General features: G+C 42.3%; 1 protein-coding gene across 1 annotated transcript in view; it reads right to left on the bottom strand.

Moving 5' to 3' along the window:
* Mov10l1 (Mov10 like RISC complex RNA helicase 1) overlaps nt 1–18744 on the bottom strand; it is an 80761-nt gene that overhangs the window by 1244 nt on the left and 60773 nt on the right. The window contains exons 23-24 of the mRNA XM_038342984.1: nt 10637–10786; nt 547–654 (exon numbers count right to left, since the gene is read on the bottom strand). Coding sequence (XP_038198912.1) covers nt 547–654; nt 10637–10786 — 258 coding nt within the window. The remainder of the gene's footprint in view (nt 1–546; nt 655–10636; nt 10787–18744) is intronic.

The raw sequence follows: 18744 nt of genomic DNA, 5'->3' as shown, positions 1-18744 counted from the left end.
GGCAGGATGTTACTATGTAGCCCTGGCTGTCCTGGAACTCACTATATAGACCAGGGGGCTTCAAACTCACAGACATGTGCCTGCCTCTGCTTCTGAAATGCTGGGATCAAAAGCCTGCACAACCTCATCTGTCTTTCACTAGTTTATTCTTCCTCCATGCATTGGCTGTTTCTTCCTAGACTCTTTTCAGTTGGGCTCCCGGTCCGTCCGTCCCATCCCCCCGTAGCTTTGGAGCCTGTCCTGGAACTCACTCTGTAGAACCAGGTTGGCCTTGAACTTACAGAGATCCACCTGCCTTTGTCTCCCCAGTGCTGGGATTAAAGGTGTGCTCTGCCACCACCACCTGGTTTGATCTTTGGAGTTTTGTTAAAAAATGTAGTATAGTTACCACTTTTGGAAACACTTGAGTCTAGTAGCAGAGTCTCTAGCCTGCAGTGCAGTCTGTTAAACTGTGAACTAGGTTCTACCATTTTATTTGAATGTATCTGTCATTCATTAAATAACCAGCGATTTCAAGCACATGTCAGCTGGCCACAGAGAACTTACAGTGGAAATGACAATGACCAAGTATTCTTGCCCCTGGAACTCCTCGACTGAGCCAACCTTTATGTCAGTCAAGTCCACATTCCGCAGAAGGATTTTTATTTTCTCCACCTTTAAAACATGTTATAAGATTAAAAATAACATTGTAAAAATCAAGATATATACCTATTACAGTTAACCCAAATACTACTATGGTTTTGGTCTGAAACACACTCCTTCTCATACTTTTGAGCACCTGGTCCACAGCTGGTGGCACTATTTTGGGTAACTTTTAGAAAGTGGGACTCAGTTGGCAGAGTAGGCTTCTGAAGGCTGTTGAAGGGCCTTTCCAGCCCTGCTTTCCAGTCCTGTGATGAACAATCTCTGCCACATGTTCCGTTGCCAGGAATTAAGTTATTCACCATGTCTTCCCCACCATGATAGACTGAAATCCTCTGAAATCATGAGCCAGAAATAATTCCTGTCTCCTATCAGACCTCCACAGGTTAAAGTTGGATTTCAACAACAGAAAACCTAGAAACTCATGGAAACTCATATACACTCTCTACTCAGTGACTACTGGGTCAAGGCAGAAATAAAGAAATTAAAGACTTCCTAGAATTCCATGAAAATGAACGCACAACGAACCCAGACATATGGGGCACCATGAGAGTGGTGCTAGGAGGGGTTCATAGCACCAAGTGCCTGCATTGTTTTGTCAACTCCCTGAGCTGTTTTGTCAGGTGTCTCAAAGTGACGTGGGAGTAACTAATACAGAAAACTGGTACGAGAGAAGTGTGGCCATTGCTGTGATTAAACCTGACCATGTCATCTCGGGCCTTTGCAGTTGGTTTGCAGGAGGAATTCAGAACATTTTTGGAACTGTGGGCTACAGAAGTGTCAGCATGCTGTATGCAGGGCTTAATGGATAATTCTGTTGGACTTTGGAAGAATAGAACATTAGAATGTGGACAGTTCCATCAACTAGGGACCAACAATTCAGAAATATGAGCCTCTAGGGGACATTCTCCTTCAGATCACTACAAATGCCCAAAAAGTCTTTGCATGTGATGCTCAGGAAGGCACACAGGAGCCATGTGGCCATAGGCAAAGCCTGGGACACCACTAGTAACATCTCCCCAGCTCTGCTTTCGTAGCCTAAAGTTAGTGGAAATCTGCTGTGGTTCACAAATCTTTGCTCTAGCCCGAGAACCTCAGTTCTTAATGACAGCTCAAGTTCAGTGCCTGCTTCAGTCTTCAGCACTTTTGTTGTAACCTTCTTGTCCTACATTTTAAAAAAATATGATTATCTCGAATATCACCAAAGAATCTTCGTCCGGTGACAGATGGAGATAGAGACAGAGACCCTCATCGGAGCAACGGACTGAGCTCCCAAGGTCCAGCTGATGGGCAGAAGGAGGGAGAAGGAAGTCAGGACCGCAAGGGGTTGGTCCACCCACTGAGACAGTCTGCCAGTTCTAGTGGGAGCTCACCCAATCCAGCTGGACTGGGTCTGAATGAGCACGTGATCAAACCAGACTCTCTGATTGTGGCTGACAATGGGGGCTGACTGAGAAGCCATTGATACAGGCACTGGGACTTGGCTTTATGGCATGTTCTGGCTTTTTGGGACCCTAGTCTATATGGATGCACAGCTTCCTAGGCCTGGATGTAGGGGGAAGGGCCTTGGACTTCCCACGGGGCAGGGTTCCTTGCCCTCTCTAAAGCGGGGAGGGAGGAGGGAGGAGCGGGAGGGAATTGGGAGGAGGGAAGAAAGTGTAAATATTTGAATGGAAAAATAAAAAAAATATTTACTATGTATAAATTGTTCTGCCTGTATGTATTCCTGCATGCACCAGGTCTCATTATACTTGGTTGTGAGCCACCATGTGGTTGCTGGGAACTGAACTCAGGACCTCTGGAAGAGTTGCCAGTGCTATTAGCCTCTGTCTGAACAATCTCTTCAGCCCTGCCCTACATTTAAAAATTTTCAAACCCTTCTTTAAACCTGCATGTGAGAACAAGCAAGGGATTTGAGAAGCATGTTCTTTCTAGGTTATAGTTGCTTGATCACAGTGATACACACCATCTCAGGCTATACCTCTGCAGTTTGACATCAGTGATGCCAATGCAAAGGTCCCATGGGGGCGTGTTGGAGGAGTCAGCCTTTCCGGCTCCTTCCAGCAAGGCATAGGCAATTGCGCCAAGCTGTGACAAATAGATATCTGAGTGATGGCTTCTCTCTCTTTCTCTCTTGATAGGGTTTCTCTGTGTAGTTCTGGCTGTTCTGGAACTCACTCTGTAGACCAGGCTGGCCTTGAACTCAGAGATCCATCAGCCTGCATCCCCAGTGCTGGGATTAAAATCCTGTGTCTCCACCACAGACAAGCTGGTTTCTTGCTATCAGCAGATCTGACCATCGATACAAAGGTTACTTGCTTTCTCTTGGCAAATGAGTGACACTTTCATAGAGTTACACATGTCCATATTGCTACATTCTGAGCTGGACATGGGGATAAAAAGGTAGGACAGAGTGATGGAGAGATGGCTCAGTGGTTAAAAGCACTGACTACTCTTCCAGATGACCCAGATTCAAATTCTCAGCACCACATGAAGGCTCAGAACCATGTGTAACTCCAGTACCAGGGGATCTGACACCCTGTTCTGGCCTTATTGGACAGCAAGAAATAATGTGGCACATAGACATATACGTAGGCAAAATACTAGTAAATATTAAAAAAATCACAGAATAATAACGAAATGAAAAATACTGAGGGTATTTTTTAAAAGGAAATATATGGGTGGTGGTGGCACACGCCTTTAATTCCAGCACTTGGGAGGCAGAGGCAGGCAGATCTCTGTGAGTTTGAGGCCAGCCTGGTCTACAAAATGAGTTACAGGACAGTCAGGACTGTTTCAGAGAGAAACCCTGTCTTGAAAAAAAAAGTAGCATAAAAGAATATGAATGTAGTTCAATGGTTCAGTCCTTGACTACCACGCACAAGACCGTTTGATTCCTAGCACACAAAACAAAACCCTTATCATTTAAGATTCCTATGTGAGCACCTGGGACACTGAGGAAGGATGATCATGAGTTTGAGGCTGGTCTGGGATACAAAATGAGTTCTAAGCCAGTTTGAGATCTAAGCAGAAACTATTTCTAAAAACCAGAAGCTAGGGCTGGGTAGTGGTGGCTTAAGCCTTTAATCCTAGCACTTGGGAGGCAGAGGCAGGTGGATCTCTCTCTGAGAGTTCGAGGCCTTGTCTACAAAGAGAGATCCAGAACAGCTAGGACTGTTATACAGTATGAGAGACCCTGTCTTGAAAAATCTAAACCAAAACCCAAAACCAAAAACCAACCAACCAACCAACCAACCAACCAACCAACAAAACAAAACAAAACAAAAAAACAAAACAAAACACAACACCCAGAATCTAGAGAGAGGGCTCAGCAATGAAGAGCACTGTTGCTCTTCCACAGGATCCAGAATTGACTCACAAAGTGGCTTGCAACCATCTAATTCTGGTCCAGGGCCCACAAGCACTTCATGTATGTGTTGTAGATACACACATACAGGTAAAACATCTATACACATAAAATAAAAACTAATCTTTAAAATAAACAAACAAGCAAACACTAACAAAAGAGCCTCTCAGACTCCCGGTCAGTTCCATGAACATCAGTTGGACATAAAGACCCTGAACTAACCCACTGTGCTGGACAGCTAGCTGTGCAGTGGCCAAGGGCAGTGTGGAAGGCTGGAAAGCTGTTCACCTACATCAGGGCAATCCTGAGGACTGAGCTGAGCTCAAGGTGTAGCACTGAGCTAGGCTGATGTCACATGATCTGTTCTCCCATGAACGTCTACTAGTATCCATGAAGGGCTTTAGGTCAAAACAAGACCTAGGCAAGACAGTGACAACCAAGTGAGGAGACAGACTACTCTACTCCAGCAAAGCAACCATATACTTGCACATTCAGTGTTCTGGAAATAATCACAGCCCAACAAGTGTTAATGCTACTCAACTCTGGGTAATAATAATGGGAGTCTGTGTTCTGGTCTGAGGGCTCTTCTACCTGGCTGTAACCTCAAAAGGCAAGCATATATGGAGAACCAAGAGTTCCGCTCATGGGCTAGAAAGATGGCTCAGCTATTAAAAGCTAGGCTTACAACCAAAACCAAAACCAACCAAACAAGATAAAAAAAAACCCCAAAAAACAACAAAACAAAAATAGGAAAATAAAGAGCTGGGTTCCCACCCAGCATCTACAGCTGTCTCTCCTACTTAAAAAAAAAAAAGACCTTGAGGTGGGAATGAGTGTATTATTGGCTGAAGCTGTGCTCATGGCTGAGGAGATACAAAAGAGTCTGGTAAGAAGTAGTAGCTTGGGAAGACTCAAATGGCCTGAGGTCTGCACAGAAAGGCACCTGAGGATATATACTCAGTGAATGGCAACCACACAAGGTGATGAAGATGGCCACTGCTGAAAACTGATGACCCACTAAGCTGGGCTTGTACTCCCCCAGAAGCCGTATCTAAAAACAATGAAAATAAAACTCAATAGGGACACATACCAGAAAAAAATAGATGCCACAGACAGAGGTGAGGCAGCTATGAGCCAAAGAAGCAAATAAGAAGAGAGCACAACAATCTTAGGGTGAGAATCAGAACCCCAAGTTACTATGTTTTATAAAATTTCTAGTTCTCAACAAAAGTTTAAAAACATTCAGAGGGCCAGGCAGTGGTGTTATACACCTTTAATCCCAGCACTTGAGAGGCAGAGGCAGGCAGATCTTTGTGAGTTTGAGGCCAGCCTGGTTTATGTCTACAACAGCTAGTTCCAGGACAGGCTTCAAAGCTACAGAGAAACCCTGTCTCAAAATACATACATACATACATTCAGAGGAACTGAAAATGTGACCCACACTCACTCAAGGAAAGAAACAAGAAGGAACCAGGAGTGTCCGCAGGTGTTGGATCTAGCAGAGCCTTCAGGGGCATTATTACCACTGTGTCTCAATAACCTGAAGATGCCACATTAAAAAACTTCATGTGCAAATGCCAAAGCACAGATTCTAGCAAGGACAGAAATGACAAAGACCTGACCAAGATTGTAATTACAGCTCAAAGTCTAAGTTGATAAATTACTAAAAGATTCCCAACAGCAGAATAAAGAAGAATGAAATTAAGCTAGTCAAGGTGATTCCTGTCTTGCTATCCCAGAATTTGAGATTCTGAGGCAGGAGGACTGCTATGATGAGTACAAGTGCACTCATGTATATGCAGTAAGCTCCCACTGAACCATCTCCTGGTCCCAAATATTACTTACCTAATATTTGGGGGGCATACACATTGAGGTCAGCGGACAACTTGCAGGGACTGGTTCTCTTCATCATGCTGTCCTTGGAAGTGACTCAGGTAAAGCTTGGCAACGAGTGCCTTAACCTGATGAACCATTTTGCCAAACTCAAGATACTACTTTTAATAATAAATCGTAATTCATGTAGTGAACAAGAATATAAAAATGTTTATCCTTGCCAGGCGGTGGTTACGCACGCCTTTAATCCCAGCACTCAGGAGGCAGAGGCAGGTGCATCCCTGTGAGTTCAAGGCCAGGCTGGTCTACAAAGCAAGTTCCAGGACTGGTTCCATAGCTACTGAGAAACTCTTGTCTCAAGAATCCAAAAAAGTTTATCCTTAGGGCTAGAGAGATGCCCACTAACCAGTGGTTAAGAGCACTTGTTACTTCTGCAGAGGCCTGGGTTACCCACTCACATCTACCTGTAACTCCAGTTTATGCTCTCTTCTGGATTCCTAGTACCAAACATAATATGCTATATAGACAACAATGCAGACAAAGCATTTATACATAAAAGAATCTAAAAAAATGTTTAGCCTTGAAAAATACCCAGCCAAATACATTAACTTGCTTTTAATGAAAATGCTTTGAGTTTCTTTCCATTTAATTTGATGTTGGCTATCAGCTTGCTGCAAATTGACTTTATTACGTTTAGGTATGTCTCCTGCATCTCTTATCTTTCCACGTTTTATCATGAAGGGGTGTTGGATTTCTATCAAAAGCTTTTCCAGCATCTAATGAGATGGACTGTGTGGGTTTTTTCTTTCAGTTTGTATATATGGTAGATTACATTGAAAGATTTTCATGAACCATCCCTGCATCTCTGGGGTGAAGCTTACTTGATCATGGTGGATGTGCTTTTTGATGGTTTCTTGCATTTCGTTTCTGAGTTGTTTTTTTTTATTGAGCATTTTTGCATCAATGTTCATGAGAGAAATTGGCCTGTAATTCTCTTTGTTGAATCTTTGTGTGGTTTGGGTATCAGGGTAACTGTGGCCTCATAAAATGAATATGGCAATATTCCTTCTGTTTCTATTTTGTGGAACAATTTGAGGAGTATTGGCATTAGCTCTTCTTTGAAAGTCTGGTAGAATTCTGCGCTGAAACCATCTGGTTCTGTTTTTTTTTTTGTTGTTGTTGTTGTTGTTTTATTTTGGGTTGGGAGACTTTTAATGATTGCTTTTATTTCCTTAGGGGTTATACGTCTATTTAAATTGTTCATCTGATCTTGATTTAGCTTTGGTAAGGAGTATCAAGAAAATTGTTCATTTCTTTTAGATTTTCCAATTTTGTGGAGTATAGGATTTTGAAGTATGACCTAATGATTCTTTGAATTTCCTCAGTGTCTGTTGTTATGTCCCCACTTCTTGTTTCTGATTTTGTTAATCTTGTTATTCTCTTTTAGTTGGTTTGGATAAGGGTTTGTCTATCTTGGATTTTCTCAAAGAACTGTCTTTGTTTCATTGATTGTTCTCTGTTTTTATCTTTTTTTTAAATGTTTATTTATTTATTTATTATGTATACAATATTCTGTCTGTGTGTATGCCTGCACGCCAGAAGAGGGCACCAGACCCCATTAGAGATGGTTGTGAGCCACCATGTAGTTGCTGGGAATCGAACTCAGGACCTTTGGAAGAGCAGGCAATGCTCTTAACCTCTGAGCCATCTCTCCAGCCCCCTCTGTTTTTATCTTGATTTCAACCCTAAGTTTAATTATTTTCTGCTGTTAGTGTTCTTGGGTGTGAGCTTCTTTTCGTTCTAGAACTTTCAAGTGTGTTGTTAAACTCCAGTTTTTTTTTTAAATGTATTTTTTATGTATATAGTGTTCTGGGCACTAGATCTCAGATCTTATTATAATGGGTATGAGCCATCATGTGGTTGCTGGGAATTGAACTCAGGACCTCCAGAACAGCAGTCAATTCTCTTAACCTCTGAGCCATCTCTCCAGCCAAGCTCCAGCTTCTTTATGCAGGCACTTGGTGTTATGAACCCCCTCCTAGCACCACTCTCATGGTGCCCCATATGTTTGAGTTCGTTGTGCGTTCATTTTCATGGAATTCTAGGAAGTCTTTAATTTCTTTATTTCTGTCTTGACCCAGTAGTCACTGAGTAGAGAGTTTATATGAGTTTCCATGAGTTTCTAGGTTTTCTGTTGTTGAAATCCAACTTTAACCTGTGGAGGTCTGATAGGAGACAGGAATTATTTCTATTTTCTTGTATCTGCTGAGACTTTCTTTGTGACAAAGTATGTGGTCAATTTTGGAGAAGGTTCTGTGAGGTGCTGAGAAGAAGGTATATTCTTTAGTGTTTGGGTAAAATGTTCTGTAGATATCTGCTAGGTCCATTTGGTTCATAATGTCTGTTAGTTCCATTATGTCTCTGCTTAGTTTTTGTTGGATTACTTGTTCATTGGTGAGAGTGAGGTATTCAAGTCTCCCAATATTAATATTATGAGTGAATTTCAATGTGCGATTTAAATTTCAGTAATGTTTCTTTTACAAATGTGGGTGCCATTGCATTTGGGGAATAGATGTTAAGAATTGAGATGTCATCTTGGTGGAGTTTTCCTTTGATGAATAAAGTGTCTTTACCCATCTCTTTAGCTTTATTTTGGTTGGAAGGCTATTTTAATGTTAGATATTAGAATAGCTACATCAGCTTGCTTCTTAGGTTTGTTTGCTTGGAAAGTATTTTTCTCTGAGGTAAGGTCTAGTTTTGATGTTGAGCTATATTTCTTTTATGCAGCAGAAAGATGGATACTATTTTCATAGCCATTCTGTGAGCTTGTGTCTTATTTTGTTTTGTTTTGTTTTTTTTTAAGACAGGGTTTTGTTGGGTGGTGGTGGCGCACGCCTTTAATCCCAGCACTCGGGAGGCAGAGGCAGACAGATCTCTGTGAGTTCGAGACCAGCCTGGTCTACAGAGGGAGTTCCAGGACAGGTTGAGTCCATTGATACTGAGAGATATTAATGACCAATGACTAATAATTTATGTTATTTTGTTGTTGTTGTTGTTAGTAGTGTGTGTGCTTCCCTTCTTTTGGTTTTGCTGGTGTGAGATTATTTATTTCCTGTGTTTTCATGGGTGTAGTTAGCCTCCTTGGGTTAGAGTTTTCCTGTGTGGGTCTGACATAGGTCTTCTGCATATATGCTATGGTTGTGTAGCTTGGTGTTTTTGTCAGAGCAGGGACTATCTCTGCCTCTTTTACCTGTTTTTGGGACCCCTTTCCTCCTACCTGGTTGCTTCATCCAGCCTTAATATGAGGGAATGTGCCTAGTTTTATTGTAACTTGCTATGCCATGTTTGGTTGATGTCCCTGGGCGGCCTGCCCTTTTCTGAAGGGAAATGAAGAAGTGGATCTGGGGGAGGGGAGGTGGGGGGAGCTGGGAGAAGAGGAGGGAGGGAATGTAACAGGATGTAATATATGAGAGAAGAATAAATAGAAAGGAAAAGAGAACATATGAACTTGGACTTGTGAGTGGGCTACAGTGCAGCATCAAGATGGAAGATGCTCTGTTTCCAGAGAGCTATGTGGCTAATGGCCCTAACTTACCGAGGAAGAAAAATACCCAGCACCAAGTGGCTGTGGGCTCTTAATCAGGCTATTGCTATCTCTGTGCCACCAAAGGGGCAGGAACTCAGCTACTGACACTTGTGTTTGGTATGGAAGGTACCACTACTCATAATATATTTTCAGAACAGGTAATAAACATGGAGTGTTTCTGGCTGTCACAACCTATAGAGAGCTTTATAGGATCAGCAATACTTGCTGCCTTACAATCCTTTGTGGAAGGGCGATCCTCACAAATGCTCACAGCCTTCATTACTTTTGAGAAATACTGGTTGAGGGCTGGGATGGACAGCTTTTTCTTTTATTGAGACAGGGTCTCACTCTGTAGCTCAGACTGGCCTAGAACGTGAATAACCCAGACTAGTCACTAACTAGAAGCAATTCTCCTGCCTCAGTCTCCCAAGGGCTACTGCTAAAGATATGAACTACACATAGAAAGATGTTTCATTATCATCATTATCATCATCATCATCTCAGAGACCCTCCTGACAACTTCTCCCAAGTTCTGGGATTGAAGCTGAAAGCTTTTATTTTCTCTTTGTTTTAAATGATTTTTCAAGACAGGGTTTCTCTGTGTAGCCCTGGCTGTCCTGGACTTGCTCTGTAGACTAGGCTGGCTTCGAACTCAGAGATCTGCCTCCAGAGTGCTAGGACTAAAGCCATATGCCACCACTGCCCTGACAAAAGTTCTTTTCCTTCCTTCCTTTCTTCCTTCAAGATTTAATTATTTATATTATATGAGTGCTCTACTGACTTTATACCAGAAGAAGGCATCAGATCCCACTATGAGCCACCATGAAGTTGCTAGGAATTGAACACAGGACTCCTGGAAGAGTAGTCAGTGCTCTTAACCACTGAGCCATCATTCCAGCCTCCTGAAAGTTTTTCTTAAAGAGACAAAATACCAAGATATTCCACAGGTCCTTATGTAGATATTTATGATATAATTACCTAGAATGTAAAAATAATGCTCGGCCCTTGGTGTAATAAGATAGGTGGCAGGTTAGTAATGGCCATGAGGGCTCTGGTTTACCAATTTCTTATCTTCAGCATCACTAGAATATGGTTCTGCTTCTCTGAAAATCTCCTGCTGTTCAAAATGAGCTTGTTTCTGGCCTTCAGAAACCAAAGACCAAGGGCCACAGTGACCATATATGAAGGCAGAGTCCTGGTGGGCTCACCTGCTTCCTGTAGGGTGTGATGACACCGATATCCTTGGAAGAAACTTGGCTGGAGACATTCCGGGCCAAGAGGCAACAATAGCGCATGACTTGGACAGCCTCGGCTGGGCTGAACCAGGACGGGCTTCTCCCTTCACGAGCCTCATTTCCCTGAGATAGTGAGAACATTAACATGTTATTTACCTAGTGACGTTTAACCAAGGATCAAAGAGCTCAAGTAGGGACTGGGAATACACAGTAAACACAACAGAAAAAACATCTCTACTGTCATACAGAATTTATAACCTATCAGGACAGTTATCATTAAATAATTTGGAAATTAGAACCATCTTTTTAAATAAAAAGTATTTTTGTGTCCCCTTCACCCCAGACAAGGTCTTGCTATGTAGCTTTGGCTAGGTTGGAACTTACTATGCAGAACAGGATGGCCTTGGCCTGAGTGCTGGGATTAAAGGCATGTGTTGTCACATCTGGCTAACAAAAAATGTTCTGAGTCAGTCTTACTATGTAGTCCAAGCTGGCATAGAACTTGCTAGGTAGATCAGGTTGGCTTCAAATCTACAGAAATTCATGTGTATCTGCCTCTCAAGTGCTGGGATTAAAGGCCTATAGCACTAAGCCTGGCCTAGAACCACATTATATTTTATACAAGAAAAGAAAAGGGATAGTTGTACAAATTTACCATTTTAGGGTCAGAAATGGTGGAACATCCCTTTAATTTCAGCACTTGGGAGGCAGAAACACACAGATCTCTGTGAGTTCAAGGCCAGCCTCGTTTGCATAGTAAGTTATAAGACAGCCAGAGCTACATAGTGAAACCCTGTCTCAAAAAGCAAGCAAACAAACAAAAAAAGAAATATTGAAGTTCTATGAGATAAATAAACCCTGAGGAATGCTGAGTGAAATAGCCAGGCATCGGAGTATGACTGTATAGTCCACTTACACAAGGTCTACAGAGTGGTCACATTCATAGGGGGCTCCCAGGGGCAGGGCTAGTGGAGAACTAAGATTTTGTAGGGAGGGAGTTTCAGTTTTACAATATGAAAAGGTTCTAGAGATTGTTGGCCAAAAACTATGAATATATTTAACAGCACTGAACTTCACAGTTTAAATGGTTAACACAGTGAAGTTTGTGATGCGTATTTCACCATAATCTGAAAGTGAACAAAGCTCGGTGTGATGATGCACATCTTTATCCCATCACTGGGTCTGAGTGTGAGGTCAGCCTGCGCTACTTACCAAGATCCTGTCTCATAAAACACAACAAAATAAAAGAGTAAATCAGATAAAGCTATAATAATCGCAATTACCTTTCAGAATAGCCTGTTTTATGATATATAATTTTATCCCTTTTTATTTATAACATAACCTAAATATCTTAAACATTAATGAGAAAAAAAGATTATAGTAGGATTTTAAAAATTATTTTATTACCTTATGCATGTGTACCATGTATGTGTCTGGTGCTCACTAAGGTCAGAAGAGGGTATCAGATCTCTTGGAACTGGAGCTACAGATTGTCTTAGTTAGGTTTTTATTGCTGTAAAGAGACACCATGACCATGGAGACTCTTATAAAAGAAAACATCTAATGGGGGGGCTTGCTTACAGTTTCGGAAGTTCAGTCCGTTATCATCATGGCGGCATGCAGGCAGATGTGGTTCTGGAAGAGCTGAGAGTCCTACATCTTGCAGGCAACAACTGACTCACTGGGCAGTGTCCTAAGCATGGGAAACCCCTCAAACCCACTCCCACAGTGACACACTTCCTCCAACTAGACCATACCACTCCAGCCAAGTCACACCTTCGAATAGTGCTGCTCCCCATGAGATTATGGAGGCCAATTACATCAAACTACCACATTCCACTCCCTGGCCCCATAAGCTTGTAAAATATCATAATGAAAAATTTAGTTCAACTTCAAAAGTGCCCATAGTCTATCACAGTCTCAACAATGTTTTGAAGTCCAAAGTCTCTTTGGAGATTTATACAATCTCTTAACTGTAATCACCTGTAAAAATCAAAATAAAAAAGCAGATCACACACTTCCAATATATATTGGCACAGGATATACATTATTGTTCCAAAATGTATAGAAGGGAGCATAGTGAGGAAGTACTGGACCAAAACAAGACCGAAAACCAGCTGGGAAAACTCCAAACTGCCTCTCTTCTGTATCTCCATGTCTGATGTCAAAAACACTCTCTACATCTCTAACTTCATTCAGCTTTGACTGTAAGACACTTTTTCTCTTAGGTTGGTTCCACTCCCTGTTAGCAGCTTTCCTTGGCAGGCACCCCATGATTCTGGTGTGTCTATGTCTAACATCTTACGTTCTCCAAGGCAATCCAGGCTTCAACTTCACAGCCTTACTTAATGGCCTCTCTACTAGGCCTCTACTCCAGAACACCCTGACTCATGCCTGGCCTCAGTAGTTTTATTCCGTAATTTCTTTCTTTTGTCCTTAACTCTAAATCCAGAACCATGTGGTAAAAGCTGCTAAGTTCTGCTGCCTGCTGGGGCTGGAACATGGCTCCATCTTTACCAGCTTTCTGTCCTTTACTGCCTAAGATTGGCTGTCCTTAAACTTGCTCTACAGACCAGGCTGGCCTCAAAAGCAGAGATCTGCCAGTCTCTGCCTCCCGAGTGCTGGGATTAAAGGTGTGTACCACCATACCCAGCTCTAAGCTTCTCTTTCGTTTCTTTCTTGAATTGGAAACTTAGCTGAGTGGGATCTTGCCCTGAGGTCACTACTCCATTCCATTTATTAATCCATTTATCTCCTTTTCATGTAAATCTTCATTATACTTATCACTAATCACACAACAGAGTTTTATACTAAACTGTTTTGAGATTTCTTTTGCCAACAGAATTAAGTCAAATCTCTTTACTTTAGCCTCAGGCAGACTCTTCAGACTAGGGCAAAAGGCAGCCACTTTCTTCACCAAAATATCACAAGAACAATCTCTAGGCAACAAACTAAAATTATTCTCCTCTGAAACCTCTTGAGCAACCCCCCGACAGTTCAAATAACTCTCAGCACCTCTGCCTTCTATGCTCCTACTATTATGGCCCTTTAAGCAGTGCTTAAAGCATTCCACTCTTTCACAATCCAAAGTACCAAACTCCAAATTCCTTCAAACAAACCCATGGTCAGGCCTATCACAGCAATACCCTAATCCCTGGTACCAACTTCTGTCTTAGGGGTTTTATTGCTATGAAGAGACACCATGACCACAGCAATTCTTATAAAGTAAAACATGTAATTGAGGGGAGTTGCTTACAGTTTCAAAGGTTCAGTTCATTATCATGGAAGGGAGCATGGCAGCATATGGGAAGCATGGTATTGGAAAAGTTGACAGACCCACTGAGTGGTATCCCGAGCATAGGAAACTTCAAGCCTACCCCCACTGCTGTGAACTAGAACATTTAACTATGTAAAGATGTGCTATATTTGTTTTACCTAGCCTGCTTAAGGCACCTGATTGGTCTAATAAAAAGCTGAATGGCCAATAGCTAGGCAGTAGAGGGATAGACAGGGATGGCAGCAGAGAGAATAAAGAGGAAAAGGAATTTAGCTGGAGAGAGACTAAGAGAGAAAGAGAGGAAGACATCCTGGGCTGGCCAGCAAGGCACCTGCCAGCCAGCCAGCCAGCCAGCCAGCCACAGACAGAGGAAGCAGGAAAGTATGATATAAAGAATGAAAGAAATGTAAAAAGTCCCAAGGCAAAATGTAGATGAAGAGAAACAGGTTAAATTAAAAGAAAGGGAGGGGAGGGAAGGGGGAGGAGGAGGGGAGGAGATAGAAATTATTAATAAAAATATGAGGAAAAAAAGTGCTAGCAGGATATGTATAAGATAAAGCTGATCATTCATGACTAATAATAAGTCTCTGTGTCATGATATGGGAGACAGCAATCTGAGAAAGCCTGCTATATCCAAGAAGGCCATACCTACTTCAACAAAGTCACATATAGGTGGAGTTTTCCTGTCCTGGGAGCTGCTTCAATTACCACACAGAGGCTTGTATTAATTGTAAATGCTTGTCTGATAATGCAGGCTTATTACTAATTAGCTCTTACATTTAAATTAACCCATTTTTATTAATATATGTTTTGCCACATGGCTCATGGCTTTACCTGTCCTCCAGCACAGCCTTTCCACTGTAAAATATGTTTATCTCTCTTATCTGGAGTCTAGACACCCAAACTAAGACAGGACAGAGGAAGAGGATATTTCTCTTCTGTTTCTGGCTGAAAACTTAGCATTTGCATTCTTTTGTTGTTGTTTTTTTCTTTCTTTTTGAAATAGGATCTCTAACTGTCTCAGTTAGAGACAGCTCTAGCTGTCCTGGAACTCACTATGTAGACCAGGCTGGCCTTAAACTCAAAAAGATCTGTCTGCTCTGCCTTCTGAGCTCTAAAATTAAAGCATGTGCCACCACTGCTGGCTTTTATTTTTCCTCTGGAGAGGATAAGGTAAAAGAAATATGAACTTTAAGCGACAGCCAAGATTGAAAACAAGTCTACCCCACTTGTCTACAAGGCCTACAGAGTGAGCTTGCAAGATTTCTATCCTGGCTGAATGGCCTGCAAGCAGAAGGTAGGATCTGAAATAAGCTTTCACATCATGATGCCACAACACTGTTTATCCAAACTTCTGCTCAGGTCTCTGGAGAAAGAAGAAAAATGAATCCTGTCTTAGTTACTTTTAGGTCAGAGAGAGTAAAATCCCAACAGTTATTTTAAAAAAAAGTTTGGTGAACTACAATCCAAGGTTCCAGATAAGCTAGGTAACAAGAAGGACCCTAAGAAGGATACATGGATCACCCTGGGAAGGGGAAATAGATGAGATCTGCTAGGTAAACTGGGAGTTGGGGAGCCACAGAGAGGAGGGGATGGAGGATGAAAACATGAGGGAATGGGATGATCAAGTTGGGGGAGGGGCAGAGTGGGAGAGCAAGGAAAGAGTATTTTGATAGAGGGAACCATTATGGGGTTAGGGAGAAATCTGGTGCTCGGAGAAACTCCCAGGGCTCCACAAGGATGACCCTAGCTAAGACTCCTAGCAATAATGGAGAGGGTACCTAAACTGGCCTTCCCGGCAATCAGATTGGTGAATACCCTGTCATCATAGAGCCTTCATCTAGGAGCTATAGAAGCTGAGCTCTGGGACTCCAGTAGAAGACAAGGAGGACGGATTATATGAGCAAAGGTTGGGGAGGCGGGTCAAAATTATGATAGGGAAATCCACAGAGACAGCTAACTAGAGCTCATGGGAACTCACAGACTCTAGACCAACAGCTGGGGAGCCTGCATGAGACCAAACTAGGCCCTCTCTGCATGTGGGTGGCAGCTGTGTAGCTTGGTCTGTTTGAGGGGGCCCCTGACAGTGGGACCAGGATCTATCCGTGGTGTATGAGCTAGCTTTTTGGTGCCCATTCCCTATGGTGGGATGCCTGGCTCAACCCTGATGCAGGGGGAAGGGGCTTGGTCCTGCCTCAACTTAATGAGCCAGGCTTTGTTGACTCCCCATGGGAGACCTTACCCTTTTGGAGGAGTGGATGGGGGGTGGATTGTGGGGGAAGTGGGGGGGGCAGGAAGAGGAGAGGGAGGGGGAACTGTGGTTGGTTATGTAAAATGAATAAAAAAAGAAAAAAAGATTTGGAAAAGTCAACAAGGTGATATATAAATGTAACCAACTATCACAATTTGTGCTCAAAAGCAAGCAACAGAAACAAAACCAGGAAAATAAATCTATAGTCTCCTAAAATATATGCATGTAAAAAAAAAGTTACCAGACTCAGAAAAGAAACTCACAAAAGAGGTGTAAAGTATACAAGGTTGAGAGGTATAAAAAGATAGTTTTGGGTTGGTAATACAAATTAGGATGGAAAGTGAATTTGGTAAAACACTTTGAATTCACCAAAAAGAGTAGATAATAGAGTGTTTTCTTTTAAGTTATTAATGCAAATGGCTAAATTCTTACCTGTATACATTTGTATATAGTTAGTGTACATATACATATTGTATATGGCTTTACTATGTTAGTTAAAAATTTTCCTTTCTTTTCTTTTTTAGACAAAAGGGGGAAATGTGTGATATTTTGATCGTATTCTGAAAAATAAAGCTTGCTTACTTGGAGTCAGAGGGAAGAGTTAGCCACTAGCTGACCAAAATTAACCGCACAGGTTTTGGAAGACTGAGGACAGATAAAAAGGAAGTAGTAAGACTGGGCAGAAAAAGATCTGGCTCTCTGGTTGGAGGAAGGAACAGAGCAGGTAGGAAGACAGTGGCTTCTTTGCTTCTCTGATCTTTCATGCTCTTACCCCAACATCCGATTCCTGAATTTTTATTGATAGAGAATAATTAGAGTAATGTTTCAGCCACACCTCCTAACAGTGCCATTCCCTATGAGATTATGGGGCCAATTATATTCAAAGTCCCACACAGATGATTGTGAACCATCATTCAGACATCTGGGATTGAAATGAGGCCCTCTGCAAGATAAACCACTAAGCCAACTTCCAAGTTTATTTTTTTAAAGATAAGGTCCCAAATAGACCAGACTGTCCTGGAACTCACAAAAAAAATCTGCCTGCCTCTGCCTCCTGAGTGTTGTTATTAAAAACATGCATCACCACATAGGGCTTCAGAAAAATTCAATCAATAGCCAAGAATCACGTAGAAAAATACGGAAAATGTGGAAACAACAGTAATAAAGGTAAAGAAGAAATAAAACCCAACAAAGAGTGAGATGATTTGACGAAACTGGATTAAATATGACACCCAGCTGCTTCTAAAAAAAGCCTAGGCCGGGCGGTGGTGACGCACGCCTTTAATCCCAGCACTCGGGAGGCAGAGGCAGGCGGATCTCTGTGAGTTCGAGGCCAGCCTGGTCTACAAGAGCTAGTTCCAGGACAGGCTCTAAAAAAGCTGCAGAGAAACCCTGTCTCGAAAAAACCAAAAAAAGAAAAAAAAAATAAAAAAAGCCTAAAGTACAATACAATGAACAGCCAGGCATAGAGGCAAATCACTTTAATCCTGGCACTCAGGAGGCAGAGGCAGGTGGATCTCTGTGAGCTTAAGGTCAGCCTGGTCTACAGAGTGAGTTAGCCCTGGCAGAGTTAAATGGTGAGACTGTCTCAAAAACAAACAAACAAACAATGGGGCTGATCTAATGGGAGCGCACCAAGGCCAGCTGGACTGGGACTGATGAAGCATGTGATCAAACTGGACTCTCTGAATGTGGCTGACAATGAGGGCTGACTGAGAAGCCAAGGACAATGGCACTGAGTTTTGATTCTACTTCATGGACTGGCCTTGTGGGAGCCTAGTCTGTTTGGATGCTCACCTTCCTAGACCTGGATGGAGCAGGGAGGACCTTGAACTTCCCACAGGGCAGAAAACCCTGACTGCTCTTAGGACTGGAGAGGGAGGAGGAGAGGAAGTGGGGGGAGTGGGAGGGAAATGGGAGGAGGTGGAAATTTTTAATAAATAAATAAAAAATACAACGAATGAACCCCAATATCTGTCTCTGGGTTTTTATTATTTGTGCTACATAGGAATGTACTCATTTCTTTTATAAAACACTTTTAACTGTCATTAAAATAGTCCTCATAAAAAAAAAAGCTTGTGGTATTTGTTTGTTTGTTTTGTTTTTCAAGACAGGGTTTCTCTAGCTGTCCTGGAACTTGCTTTGTAGACCAGGCTGGCCTCAGAGATCTGCCTGCCTCAGCCTTCTGAGTGCTAAGACTAAAGGTGTGTGCTACCATGCCTGGCCTGTGGTAATTTTTAAAATTAGACTGCATTAAAGAATTGAGATCTTTAAGATATTGAACTCTCATTTATGAATACGCCCTCATGTGCTCAAGTAAAGCTTTGTGCCTTTGTTCCACCGCAATGGAACAAAGGCTCATTTCTGGGCACTCTAGAGAGATTCCTTCCACTATAATAGCCACTGTCTTTCCTGATGTACTAGAGGCTTCTGAGGATGGGCAGAGCTACCCAGACCACAAGGAGGGTATTCCTGGGGTAGGGACACACATTAGGACTGGGTAAGCACTGACAAACAGCCTTCGAGAAGGTGCTCCAGAGTCACCAGCACACA

This window comes from Arvicola amphibius, chromosome 9 (assembly GCF_903992535.2).
Source record: "Arvicola amphibius chromosome 9, mArvAmp1.2, whole genome shotgun sequence".
NCBI lineage: Eukaryota > Metazoa > Chordata > Mammalia > Rodentia > Cricetidae > Arvicola > Arvicola amphibius.
The sequence above is the reverse complement of the archived record's forward strand: the minus strand, read 5'-3'. Positions and strand labels throughout refer to the sequence as shown.